Source organism: Coregonus clupeaformis, chromosome 21, assembly GCF_020615455.1.
Source record: "Coregonus clupeaformis isolate EN_2021a chromosome 21, ASM2061545v1, whole genome shotgun sequence".
Classification (NCBI taxonomy): Eukaryota; Metazoa; Chordata; class Actinopteri; order Salmoniformes; family Salmonidae; genus Coregonus; species Coregonus clupeaformis.
The window spans coordinates 11,335,567-11,350,067 of record NC_059212.1 but is presented as its reverse complement, the minus strand read 5'-3'; the positions used below and the strand labels follow the sequence as shown (position 1 = coordinate 11,350,067).

At 41.1% G+C, this 14,501-nt stretch overlaps 1 protein-coding gene across 1 annotated transcript; it reads right to left on the bottom strand.

The window, feature by feature from the left end:
* Positions 1-1,196: 1,196 nt before the first annotated feature.
* On the bottom strand, positions 1,197-10,701 carry LOC121534556 (polycomb complex protein BMI-1-B). Its single transcript, XM_041841131.1, has 10 exons — positions 10,380-10,701; positions 6,638-6,769; positions 6,405-6,501; positions 6,158-6,213; positions 6,013-6,063; positions 5,763-5,871; positions 5,604-5,646; positions 3,703-3,801; positions 2,082-2,162; positions 1,197-1,905 (listed from the first exon to the last, which is right to left on the bottom strand). The coding sequence occupies exons 2-10, from the start codon at positions 6,747-6,749 to the stop codon at positions 1,582-1,584; spliced, it is 972 nt and encodes a 323-aa protein (XP_041697065.1). The 5' UTR covers positions 6,750-6,769; positions 10,380-10,701; the 3' UTR covers positions 1,197-1,581.
* Between the last annotated feature and the right edge of the window lie 3,800 nt (positions 10,702-14,501).

Below are 14,501 nucleotides of genomic sequence, written 5' to 3'. Positions count from 1 at the left end.
GCTGCTATAACAGCCTCCACTCTTCTGGCAAGGCTTTCCACTAGATGTTGGAACATTGCTGCGGGGACTTGCTTCCATTCAGCCACGAGCATTAGTGAGGTTGGGCACTGATGTTGGGCGATTAGGCCTGGCTCGCAGTCAGCGTTCCAATTCATCACAAAGGTGTTCGATGGGGTTGAGGTCAGGGCTCTGTGCAGGCCAGTCAAGTTCTTCCACACTGATCTCGACAAACCATTTCTGTATGGACCTCGCTTTGTGCACGGGGGCATTGTCATGCTGAAACAGGAAAGGGCCATGCTGAAACAAAGTTGGAAGCGCAGAATCGTCTAGAATGTCATTGTATGCCGTAGCGTTAAGATTTCCCTTCACAAGAACTAAGGGGTCTAGCCCGAACCATGAAAACAGCCCCAGACCATTATTCCTCCTCCACCAAACTTTACAGTTGGCGCTATGCATTGGGGCAGGTAGCGTCCTTCTGGCGTCCGCCAAACCCAGATTCGTCCGTCAGACTGCCAGATGGTGAAGCGTGATTCATCACTCCCGAGAACGCGTTTCCACTGCTCCAGAGTCCAATAGCAGCGAGCTTTACACCACTCCAGCCGACGCTTGGCATTTTTCATGGTGATCTTAGGCTTGTGTGCGACTGCTCGACCATGGAAACCCATTTCATGAAGCTCCCGACGAACAGTTATTGTGCTGACATTGCTTCCAGAGGCAGTTTGGAACTTGGTAGTGAGGGTTGCAACCGAAGACAGACAATTTTTATGCGCTACGCGCTTCAGCACTCGGCGGTCCCATTCTGTGAGCTTGTGTGGCCTACCACTTCACAGCTGAGCTGTTGTTGCTCCTAGACCTTTCCACTTCACAATAAGAGCACTTACAGTTGACTGGGAAAGCTCTAGCAGGGCAGGAATTTGACAAACTGACTTGTTGGAAAAGGTGGCATCCTATGACGGTGCCACGTTGAAAGTCACTGAGCTCTTCAGTAAGGCCATTATACTACCAGTGTTTGTCTATGGAGATTGCATGGCTGTGTGCTCGATTTTATACGTCTGTTAGCAATGGGTGTGGCTGAAATAGCCAAATCCACTCATTTGAAGGGGTGTCAACATACTTTATATATATAGTGTATATCATTAATTGAAATGACCATTTAACAGCAGTACCTATTGCAGATTTCACCCTTAAAGCCAAAACACAATCAGGTTGTGTTTATTAAATTCAACATTACATGTATGCAGAGGACAATAGTCAACTTTTCACTTTTCTGTGTTGTTTTGACAAATGAAGTTGACGAAGCCAACACCACATTTCCATTTTAATCAACTACAGTATTTGGCAATTCAGTTATGGGAATAATTGGAATGTCCAAGTTTGAAATTAACGTGTGATATTTCTTCACATTCCAAACCACATGGCACATTACTGGGCTAGCCTTTTCAAATCCGATCTGCAGATGCCATTGAGCAAATTCAATAAGTCTTTCCACAGTCTTTCTTATACAAATGAACAAATATATTGTCCACATAGGATTATATAAAAATGGCAAATGTTTGAAACAATAATAAAATAATCTACAGTCTATGTTGGCGTGAAGGTCCGGGAAAGTCCATTTGGACCCGCTTTTGTTAAGATACCGTTTGTTGAGGTGTTAGTGCTGGAGAGGTGGGGGAAGTGGGTAAGCGGTGATGATGACTGGACAATGCTGGGGCTCGGACTGGGCAGAGAGGAGGATGAGGTAGAGGGAACTTCGGGGTCATTGTTCGGATGCTTGTCACCCCCAGTCCCAGAGTCTGAGCATTCTCCTCCACCATGTTGTGTGGTTTTGGTCCCGTTTCTTGGGTTGCTCATCTTCGTCTTCCTGCAGCCTGTTCGTACCCGGTATTTCAGTGGCAAGGGACCATTCTAAAACACGTGAAGATTAGTTAATGTGTACAGGTGACTTTTCTGTGACTTATAGCCATATTCTCAGATGAGCCACCTTATACTTATAAATAAGGAAAACAGCACAGCATATCATTTCCAGGTCTTATTAGAAAAAACGAAATTACATGTGTTGAAGTGCAAGGGTAAATGCTTACCCTTCTCCAGGTGTAGATGTGTGCAATGTCCATTAATGTGTAGTAATCCTTCAATGGTTCATCTTCATACATAACTTCTACCTGTGAACACATTTTGAGAGAAAAGATTAGGTGTGAATAATAATTAATAAAAAACAGTGTGAAATTCTAGTTAAAATCTAATCTAAAAATTTTATAAATTGATTTGCATTTTAATGAGGGAAATAAGTATTTGACCCCTCTGCAAAACATGACTTAGTACCCTGGCTGAGGGAAGGAGGTTCCCACCCAAGATTTGACGGTACATGGCCCCGTCCATCGTTCCTTTGATTCAGTGAAGTTGTCCTGTCCCATTAGCAGAAAAACACCCCCAAAGCATAATGTTTCCACCTCCATGTTTGACGGTGGGGATGGTGTTCTTGGGGTCATAGGCAGCATTCCTCCTCCTCCAAACACGGCGAGTTGAGTTGATGCCAAAGAGCTCCATTTTGGTCTCATCTGACCACAACACTTTCAATCAGTTCTCCTCTGAATCACTGAGATGTTCATTGGCAAACCAGACGGGCCTGTATATGTGCTTTCTTGAGCAGGGGGACCTTGCGGGCGCTGCAGGATTTCAGTCCTTCACGGCGTAGTGTGTTACCAATTGTTTTCTTGGTGACTATGGTCCCAGCTGCCTTGAGATTATTGACAAGAGCCTCCCGTGTAGTTCTGGGCTGATTCCTCACCGTTCTCATGATCATTGCAACTCCATGAGGTGAGATCTTGCATGGAGCCCCAGGCCGAGGGAGATTGACAGTTATTTTGTGTTTCTTCCATTTGCGAATAATCGCACCAACTGTTGTCACCGTCTCACCAAGCTGCTTGGCGATGGTCTTGTAGCCCATTCCAGCCTTGTGTAGGTCTACAATCTTGTCCCTGACATCCTTGGAGAGCTCTTTGTCTTGGCCATGGTGGAGAGTTTGGAATCTGATTGATTGATTGATTGCTTCTGTGGACAGGTGTCTTTTATACAGGTAACAAACTGAGATTAGGAGCACTCCCTTTAAGAGTGTGCTCCTAATCTCAGCTCGTTACCTGTATAAAAGACACCTGGGAGCCAGAAACCTTTCTGATTGAGAGGGGGTCAAATACTTATTTCCCTCATTAAAATGGAAATCAATTTATAACATTTTTGACATGCGTATTTCTGGATTTTTGTGTTGTTATTCTGTCTCTCACTGTTCAAATAAATCTACCATTAAAATTATAGACGGATCATTTCTTTGTCAGTGGGCAAACGTACAAAATCAGCAGGGGATCAAATACTTTTTTCCCTCACTGTATGTATGTATGTATGTATGTATGTATGTATGTATGTATGTATGTATATATACATATATAAACATGGGGGATTGGAAGTGATGCAGACAATTACATTGATGGAAGTTACAATCTATCTGCAGTATTAAGCTGATCTACCCCCTAAAACTAAAAATAATAATAATAATCTAACCATAATTAATCAGTTGTATAGTGTATTTTTATTTATTTTTTAAGTTCAACAATGTCTATACAAGTGCACAACATTTCGGATAGATTCATTGTTAACTGAATTTCAAATAATAACATTAATAATCAGTGATTAAATATCCATAGTCACCTGATAGGTGCATGGAATATCCATTTTACTTCGGAGGAATTTCCTCAGATGCATTATGGTCATGGCTGCTGGACACTGCAAGTACCGCTTGTCAATCATCTTCAAACAAATAGACAAAAAAAAGATACGTTGAGTTGAGACATGATAAACACTGCATTAGTTTACAGTCATATGGATTTACCCTGTATATAAACATTTACAGTGGGGCAAAAAAGTATTTAGTCAGCCACCAATTATGCAAGTTCTCCCACTTAAAAAGATGAGAGAGGCCTGTAATTTTCATCATAGGTACACGTCAACTATGACAGACAAATTGAGAAAAAAAAATCCAGAAAATCCTATTGTAGGATTTTTAATGAATTTATTTGCAAATTATGGTGGAAAATAAGTATTTGGTCACCTACAAACAAGCAAGATTTCTGGCTCTCACAGACCTGTAACTTCTTCTTTAAGAGGCTCCTCTGTCCTCCACTCGTTACCTGTATTAATGGCACCTGTTTGAACTTGTTATCAGTATAAAAGACACCTGTCCACAACCTCAAACAGTCACACTCCAAACTTCACAATGGCCAAGACCAAAGAGCTGTCAAAGGACACCAAAAACAAAATTGTAGACCTGCACCAGGCTGGGAAGACTGAATCTGCAACAGGTAAGCAGCTTGGTTTGAAGAAATCAACTGTGGGAGCAATTATTAGGAAATGGAAGACATACAAGACCACTGATAATCTCCCTCGATCTGGGGCTCCATGCAAGATCTCACCCCGTGGGGTCAAAATGATCACAAGAACGGTGAGCAAAAATCCCAGAACCACACGGGGGGACCTAGTGAATGACCTGCTGAGAGCTGGGACCAAAGTAACAAAGCCAACCATCAGTAACACACTACGCCGCCAGGGACTCAAATCCTGCAGTGCGAGACGTGTCCCCCCTGCTTAAGCCAGTACATGTCCAGGCCCGTCTGAAGTGCATTTGGATGATCCAGAAGAGGATTGGGAGAATGTCATATGGTCAGATGAAACCAAAATATAACTTTTTGGTAAAAACTCAACTCGTCATGTTTGGAGGACAAATAATGCTGAGTTGCATCCAAAGAACACCATACCTACTGTGAAGCATGGGGGTGGAAACATCATGCTTTGGGGCTGTTTTTCTGCAAAGGGACCAGGACGACTGATCCGTGTAAAGGAAAGAATGAATGGGGCCATATATCGTGAGATTTTGAGTGAAACCCTCCTTCCATCAGCAAGGGCATTGAAGATGAAACGTGGCTGGGTCTTTCAGCATAACAATGATCCCAAACACACCGCCCGGGCAACGAAGGAGTGGCTTCGTAAGAAGCATTTCAAGGTCCTGGAGTGGCCTAGCCAGTCTCCAGATCTCAACCCCATAGAAAATATTTGGAGGGGAGTTGAAAGTCTGTGTTGCCCAGCGACAGCCCCAAAACATCACTGCTCTAGAGGAGATCTGCATGGAGGAATGGGCCAAAATACCAGCAACAGTGTGTGAAAACCTTGTGAAGACTTACAGAAAACGTTTGACCTGTGTCATTGCCAACAAAGGGTATATAACAAAGTATTGAGAAACTTTTGTTATTGACCAAATACTTATTTTCCACCATCATATGCCAATAAATTCATTAAAAATCCTACAATGTGATTTTCTGGATTTTTTTTCCTAATTTTGTCTGTCAAAATTGACGTGTACCTATGATGAAAATTACAGGCCTCTCTCATCTTTTTAAGTGGGAGAACTTGCACAATTGGTGGCTGACTAAATACTTTTTTTCCCCACTGTACATTATTGTCATTTAGCAGACAATCTTATCCAGAGCGACTTACAGTTAGTGAGTGCATACATTTTAAAGACACCAATACGATTTTCTTAGGGTTAAAACAATCACCTCTGTCTTCATGTCCTTGACTTCACCGTCCTCCTTTACCAGCCTAAGAGAAAAGCAAAATATACAATTGGAAAAAGAGCACCGAAATAATTGACAAGCATGGGGGTTGGCTGCAATTTTTTAAGCACAATTGTTTTTGCGGTTTGAAAGCGGTCTTACTTGCTCTGATGAAAAAATTCGATGGACAGGCTGATAATCTCATCATCTGCTATTATTCTATTTTCTCCGTCTGCCACCTCCCCTCGCTCTTCATTTGATCCATTTCCAGCTACAAAATAAGAAACTAACAATTAAAACCAACCAAGTATTCAAGTGTGCCAATTCCCCTCTTTCTAATGATAAAGAAACATGAACATTGAAGTAGCAATGATATGCTTGAGGTGCTTCGCCATTGATTCAACTGGTTTACCATCAAGAGAAGGATGTGCAGCATAGAAATCCCTCCTTCGTTTCATTTCATCTGCAAGCAAAATAATATTAAAAAAAAAAAGTATTACGATGGACTTGACATGTTACAAACCAACTTGAGGGGATGAACGGGAAAATGTACTGACCTTTGAAAAGCCCTGGTACCAACCTGTAAACAATGTCTTGAAGGGTCTTGTCAGACCTGAAATATAATATTTTCAGCAAATTGTATGATTAATTTCTGAGCTAGGGTTTACTTGGAAAAGAGATGTCAATATTGTAATGTGGTTTCAATGTATTGAGCCCGAAGTCTCCACATTCATATTTGAGTTTAAAAATATTATAGAACTTTAATTTCTTGCCTTTACAAAACGATATATATAGGCTACTCACCTAATATTCAAAAGGGGTTTTGTTTTGTGAACCTGGACATCACAAATTGGACAGTATTTGCTGGTCTCCAGATAACAAACAATGCACATTTTACAGACTGAAAAGACAAAAGAATCAAAACAATTTCACAACACTGCATACTTTAAGCCACACGAATCCTTCAAAACTATGGGCATAGACGGCAACTTGCATGGTGTGGTATTTTGAATGAAATGCAACTGACGACAACTTACATGAGTGTAAACACTCCACGATGGTGGTTGCGTCGATAAAATATCCACCGCACAAGACACACATCAAGTGTGGATTCAGCTCGGTAATCTTGATTTTTGTTGTTCTGTGCATTGTCCTAAGATGGTAAAATCCTATAGGAAAGGATAAATAAATAATTAATGGATATAACCTAGTTTCGCAATCTGTTCAGAGCACAAACGGGTGATGATGGGCCTTGAGAATGTAAAGCATTTTCGTTACTGTTTTAATGTCTACCCTGCGAAAAACTAATCTGGACATTCTTTTGATGACTTTAAATTGGTTAAACCAAGAAAAATGTATACAATATTAATCGGGTAGGCCTATTTATTATAGCATTTGTTATCTAGCCTAATATAAATTTACCCTTTTATAATTGCTACCATGAATTTTGTTTCCAGCTTCCATTTCGATTTTTAGAATTCTTCACTTCAAGCCAAGCGTTTGATTTATTTAGAATAGCCTACCTATCCCAGAAGCACGTCACAGAAATGTTGATTTCGATGCGAGGTTAAAATTGTGCAAACTGATAGCACATGCCTTAGGCTACGTTTTCAAGTCCGGAATGTGTGCGAGTTTATTGGTTATAGGGCGAATGGGCCGATGAATGATGATCAACTTTTTCCAAAGCTCAATTCATAAAATAATTTGCTAGGCCTATAACGCCAAGTGACAATATATTTAATTGCCTTAAACACAGTAAACAACCATTATTTGCCCTGTTATTGGCACACAATATGCAGCCTACATTTGGAGTGTAGCCTACACTCTTAGAAAAATAGGTTCTGGATAGAACCCCTATTAACCCACATTTTATAAATGTAGGCCTAGCCTACGCGTGCAATCCCGCGCCCGGTTTCTTGACAGGTTTAGAGGAATATTATGACGCGATCATGCAATGTCAATGTTATGCAATGTCATTATGACGCTGTAAAGGATTGTAAGTAAAGTGTTTCCTGCGACTGCGTGTTGACGCAAACACTGGATTGTGAAGTACCGGCTATGCCTACAAAACCGCAAGCTTGACCTGACACAAGACGCAATATGCTCTTTCATCCCTCTTACGGATGGTCATTCTAAAAGGAGCACACAATAGCCTAGTGAACAATTTATGTTGGAAAATTGAGTTAATTGGATACATTCCTACACCTGTTGAGAAACTGGGAGCGCGCATTATGCATCTCCATATGTGCACATCATGCGCTCCAAGACAATAACTCACTGTAGGCTATTTGTCAAATTAAATGTTGGACTAACCAATCCTAATTGTTAAATCACTTTGTGTTATAGGCCTACATATGTATGTACGAATTGTAGGCTATTGTAATGACTTGCTTGGCTGTAGAAGCATCTACCGTGGGCAGCTGATAATCAATCATGTTGATTTATTAAAAGACCTAGCCTATTCATCACAAATGTCAAAGGATCAATGCGGTGGATAAAGCGATATCGAATGGTTGTGCAACAGAGTAGACTCGACAGAATATGCAGCACACTCGACATTTTTTATTATCTGAACTATATGACCAAGCAAGAATTATGAGGCATGTATCACACTATGTTTGGCATTATGGCGCATGTTCACGCAAACATGACAGTGTAAACTCCAGACCTACAAAAATCGCATGTCTCTTTCTACTCAGCTATGTGTGTTAACTAAACCGCACCCAATGTCTCTAAAATAAGTTAATTCCAAAAATATTTAAACATTTAGTTGGACAAATCCCTGACCCGTCATACACCTGTCAAGAAACGGGGAGCTCGCATTACGCACGTAATCTCCGAATGTGTCCATTATCATGCGCCTCAAGACAATAGCTAGTTAGTTCACTGTGATGTGAAAACGTTTAAAGCCATGTTTGTCCTGTGCTATTGAACTATGCATGCTATTGGCTGTATAGCTTAACATGGCAACAACGAAATTGTAGTCATAAACGAGAGAAATAATGCATCAAGCCCCAAATTACGCAAACGTTCACTTTCTTTCTCGAATGCGCCCAACAGAAGCACACGACTAGACATATTTCATATTAATGTCCTTCCTAAGTTGCAATGTTTTCCATGCCTTAATTTATACAAGTTGTAAAGATTTGCAAATATTATTATGGGTCAATCCCATTGTTAGGCCTATAGACATGACTGATCTAGTGCAGAAAATTTCACATTGCAGAAAATTAGTCTGTTTTTGATGCATGCATGAAAGTTGACCAACAAGAAACGCGACTGACCTTATTATGGGTGGAGAGAAATAGGTGTTCTTTATTGAAAGAATGAATAAAATGTGAAACATTTAGAGATTTGTATTTATAAGTTTTAGGCTTACATGTGAGTTTTTGCCTCAGCCTATTGTGTCAAACTATAATGTCATCACAATAATAGGCCTACATTATTGATTGTGATGACATAGTTTATTTGGGTAGACCTAATAATAGTAGCCTCGAGTCGGCCGATATTCCAATGTCCACAGCCGAATGATCATAAAGACATGATCAGGACCTATCTGAAATCCAAAAATATATAATTAGCCGATTATTTCATAACTAGATGATGAGCAACACTTAAAAATAAATAATAGATATCTCCCCAGTAGGCCAAGGCATTTATCTTGATTTCAAATGAGATTCGAGAGGTGCTCTGAATTTGGAGACCAAATTTGGCCAATTGGTGATGGAGACATAAGCTCTTGATCTTGTGTAGGCCTAGCTAAATTGCATTAAACCATACTGCGACGATGATACATTTGAAAATTATATTGAAATAGCCTAATGAATGTCCACGACCACTCATCAATTGCGCAAAATGTGGAGTTATTGCTCTCTAGTAGCCTACTCATGCTTGACCAACAGAGAAAGACAGAAATTGCATTGATATGAACAATCTTGAATGGTACCCATCGCGTTGTTAATTATGTTAACAGAATTGTTAAGGATCCCATGATCTCAACTCATAAATGCTCTTTATCATCAAATGATCCACGGAAATAAACCATCAATCTTTAAACTTTTCATAACACTTTTCAAGTGACTGAATAACATAACAAAACATAGCCTAGGCCTATTCCTGCGACAAGACAGAAACCAAATCAGTGTGTGAGAAAGCCATTTGTTCAACATAACTGAATGAAATAAATTGAATAGGCTATAGCCTATCAACTATTTACTGTCTAAACAAAGCAGCATATTCGCAATAATGGCAATAGCATAAAATGTCACAACAGCGAAATCCTGTCAATTTAATAACTTATCTACAACGTAGGTCTATTATAGCCTATGGCTTGCGAAGCCCATTTATTTTCGATGAATGACGGAATTAACGTATCTATATTGAAAACAAACGTGCCAATTTTGCTACAACGACAAAATCATATTTGATACCACTTTCATGAAACAACAGCCTATGAGCATGTTGAGGAAAACTGTTTGAAAATCAGCTTGGTAGAATACATGCTAACGTCAATGCTTCTGTGCAGATCTGTTAACATTGGCTGCGATGAACAGATCTGCGACAATTTTTCAATTATGTAAATTACGCGCTCCAGAAAGAACACAAACATAACCATTGAAATAATATAACATTATATAATCTTGTGTGCCCGTGTGGTCCACTGCCGATGTTCACGGTTAATCAGATAGTCTGCAGTGGTCTTGCGTTTGCAATGCTATAACATTTTCAACATAAACTTGTATTATTGCATGTTAAAACTAAAAGTTCAGTAATACATACCTAATGGTTAATATCCCATATGTGACGGACAATAAATGTGATGGGCAATGAAAGTTACAAGTGTATCAGAAAAAAATGAATGCAACCCAAGCGGCCATCTTGGAACGAGCTACAATGCTGTTCAATGGCAGTGGCGAAATTCTCAACAAATAGGAAAAGATGAACGCAATGCGCGGAGAGACAGGAACTTTACGCAGATTCCGAAAAGTACCGGTCCAAATAGGTTATCGGTTTGCTCCGTGCTCGACCCCTATGAAGCAGTAGGCACTTGATAGCAGTAGAAACTGACACTGTTCCCAAAATGGCTTGCACACTAGTTAGACCGCCCCGCTATATCACGTGGTCTCATTCCTCAAGGGTGGTTTGTTGATGTGCCAAGACAAAAGTAAGCTACTCAAACTTTGATATGTGATCACACACATTTCATGCACTGTCTGGGTCTTTAGTCCACAACTCGTAGGCTATGGTTTAGATTGTTTCTCTCGCACTCAAACAAATTTAGGTGATGGTTTAAGATTTGTCCAAAAAATGATGATACAGGCTATTATACTGAAGCGCACCGGTTAAAATTGTAATGTGCATGCCCTTAATCATTTGTGAGGACCATTAAGGCATAGCAGGGCCCAAATACTTTTGTTTAATTAAGTTGAACACGCCAATTCCTGATTCTACTGAATAATTTTGGCCCACTCATGATTAGTGTTTGATGAACTTCGCCTATAGTGGAATAGATATAGCATAATTTTGCATTGGCAATAAATTATGGTACCCACTCTTTTAATTATGGTAGCCTAAATAGCCTATAAGCCTATTGATAAGAGCACCTGGGAAGCGCGCCCTTTTCTGCATTCCCCATTTAATTATGGAATTAAACCCAACATTCTTTCACAGAATCATTGTTAATTTCCATAATGCATGTTATTATTGGGCCATTAGGGCAGCCATTTAAATGGTTCTACAATTCAGTTGCATATCCTTTGGATGACGATGAGACTCCGATCGTGCATGTTATCCCATAAATAATTGCAAATGTCATAGTGCTTATTAACGTAGCCTACAACGTTTATAACCACTCAAGATGTTGCAGTGTGTTTGTAACCGTTTTACAACATAACTAAATCAATGTATTCATTGTAGCCTTTGGCATTATATGCATTCTTAAAAACCTACAGAAAAATCAATTAAATGGATAAGGCAGACGTCTCTTGAGCTCATGGGTAAAAAAAAAAAACGGTTTCAACATTCTGTCCTTTTGATGTGGAAATGGTAACACGCTGATTGAATCAATACTGCTTTCATGCCATCTCAACAAAAATCAGAAACAATCTTTACAGCCCATCAATCATAAATCATATTAGGCCTACGTTTAAATTGTATCCTATGTGCTCATTCATTTACCAATAGGCTATGATTAGCGCATAAAAATAGGTGCATCTTTGCCAGCATGCATAGGCTACACTCAAAAAAAAGGTGGGGGTTCTAAAAGGGTTCTTTGCAGAGTGATAGTAATCTACCAAGATCCGTTTTCATCTGAAGAACCCTTCCTTTTTGGAAGACAAGGGTTCTTTGTAAGGCAAAGAGTTCTACCTAGAACCTTTTTCATCCTAATAACCGTTTTTTGAATAATTATTTGGAAGGCAAGAAGGGATTTACATAGAACCCTTATGAATCTGAATATAATTTTGTATTGTCTTTTTTTTCTTTCTTTTAAATAGTGCCTGAGCATGAGTGTTTTCCTCAGTGTTTAAACTTTAATATTAGGATTTGAGAAATCTGATATTCATTTATAAAGATAGGTGTGTACCTATATGGGAATATTTGTGCGTGTCTCTGGTATTCCCTTAATCATTTTACATACACAGTACTGACATAGTTGATTTCTTTGCCCTGATTTCTCTCTGTCAAATGAGTACTTTCTGTGATTTTATTGAGCAAAGTAGGAGAATAGAAGGAAGTATGAGTGAACCAGCAGTGTATTTTATGGTACACAGCAAACTGGCCAGTTTTACTTTTTTCAGTGTAACATTTCTAGTGTTCATTCAGGAGTTTAATTAACTTAACACTCAGTGGTGTAAAATAACCCCAGTGTTGGTGTTAATAACCAGAGTTGAGGGTATGATTGTGTAATTTTTACTCTGTGTTTAGTAAAACACTCAGAACCACACCCACCATTATCATATTTCCCAACATGCTCTATTGCAAGTTGATTTTCTGTATTGTTTGTTGCAATATCTGTGTTTTTGCATGTACATTGATTGGTTGATTAATATTATACTACACAAAGATAAATAACATACCTTTTTCTAAACTGTTCCAATCTGTGAGTAGTTTGATTTATTGCACCTGTTACTGAGATGGTTGTTCCAGTTTAGATGATTTAGGTAGTCCAATTACTCAATCTTCCTTAACCAGGCAGTCATTCTGAATGCAGGTTGTGGGTGATTAAAAGTTCCAATTGTTGGATTTCCTCACTCTGGCTGGATTCCAATAGGAATTACACATCCCTTTGCAAGCCAGCATAATGTGACGTGCAGGCCTGATGTGGCCTGTAAACCAGGAGTTTTCTAACAATACTGTGTTAGGTTATAACTAGGCCCTCAAAGAAAGGCCTTATGATATATGTAATGCATTGTCATAAAGAGTTTATGTGTCACGACTGTCTGTGAGATGCGGTAAACGAAGTCAGGCGCAGGACACAGAACTCTCAGATACGTACTTTTAAGACGAAAAGGATCCAAAAGGACACAGAAAATAACTCCACGCAGGGAGGAAATAACCCGCTCACAAAAATGGACAACCGTGAAGGGGAAAACAATCACACACAAAGTACAGATGAGAGACAGGGGTAATTATAAGGGAAACAATTAACATAATGACGAACAGGTGTAAACAATACAGACAAAACTAAACAAACACCAATAACATCGAACGGCAGTAGCTAGTTCTCCGGGGACGACGAACGCCGAAGCCTGCCCGAGCAAGGAGGAGGAGCAGCCTCGGCAGAATCTGTGACAGTACCCCCCCCCTTGACGCGCGGCTCCAGCCGTGCGCCGACCCCGGCCTCGGGGACGGCCAGGAGGACGTGGAGCAGGGCGAATTGGGTGACTCCGGTGGAACTCTGTCAACAGGGAGGGATCTAGGATGTCCCTCCTAGGGACCCAGCACCGTTCCTCCGGACCGTACCCCTCCCACTCCACGAGATACTGCAGACCCCCCATCCGACGCCTTGAATCCACGATGGAACGGACTGAGTACGCCGGAGCCCCTTCGATGTCTAGTGGGGGCGGAGGGGCCTCTCGTACCTCATTCTCCTGGAGTGGACCAGCTACCACCGGCCTGAGGAGAGACACATGGAACGAGGGGTTAATGCGATAATTAACAGGCAGCTGTAACCTATAACATACCTCGTTCAATCTCCTCAGGACTTTAAATGGCCCCACAAACCGCTGGCCCAGCTTCCAGCAGGGCAGGTGAAGGGGCAGGTTTCTGGTCGAGAGCCAGACCCGATCTCCCGGTGCATAAACCGGACCCTCACTGCGGTGGCGATCGGCGCTCGCCTTTTGCCGTCTGATGGCCCGCTGCAGATGGACGTGCGCAGCGTTCCATGTCTCCTCCGAGCGCCGAAACCATTCATCCACCGCAGGAGCCTCGATCTGGCTCTGATGCCAGGGTGCCAGAACCGGCTGATAGCCCAACACACACTGGAAAGGAGTGAGATTAGTGGAGGAGTGGCGGAGTGAGTTTTGGGCTATCTCTGCCCAGGGAATATACCCCGACCACTCCTCCTGCCGGTCCTGGTAGTAGGACCTCAGAAACCTACCCACATCTTGGTTTACTCTCTCCACCTGCCCATTACTCTCAGGGTGAAAACCCGAGGTAAGGCTGATCGAGACCCCCAAACGTTCCATAAACGCCCTCCACACTCTAGAGGTGAACTGGGGACCCGATCAGACACTATATCCTCAGGCACCCCGTAGTGCCGGAAAACGTGAGTAAACAGGGCTTCGGCCGTTTGTAGGGCTGTAGGAAGACCTGGCATAGGGATGAGACGGCAGGCCTTAGAAAACCGATCCACAACGACCAAGATCATGGTATTCCCCTGGGAGGGGGGAAGGTCCGTGA

What these genes read in the sequence shown, in the direction of transcription:
- LOC121534556 (XM_041841131.1), bottom strand. Translation starts at nt 6,749, where the DNA reads ATGCACAGAACAACAAAAATCAAGATTACCGAGCTGAATCCACACTTG. An exon ending in CGTGGAGTGTTTACACTCAT is followed by an intron (nt 6,502 to 6,637) that starts GTAAGTTGTCGT and finishes TTGTCTTTTCAG; the next exon opens with TCTGTAAAATGTGCATTGTT. An exon ending in AAACCCCTTTTGAATATTAG is followed by an intron (nt 6,214 to 6,404) that starts GTGAGTAGCCTA and finishes ATTATATTTCAG; the next exon opens with GTCTGACAAGACCCTTCAAG.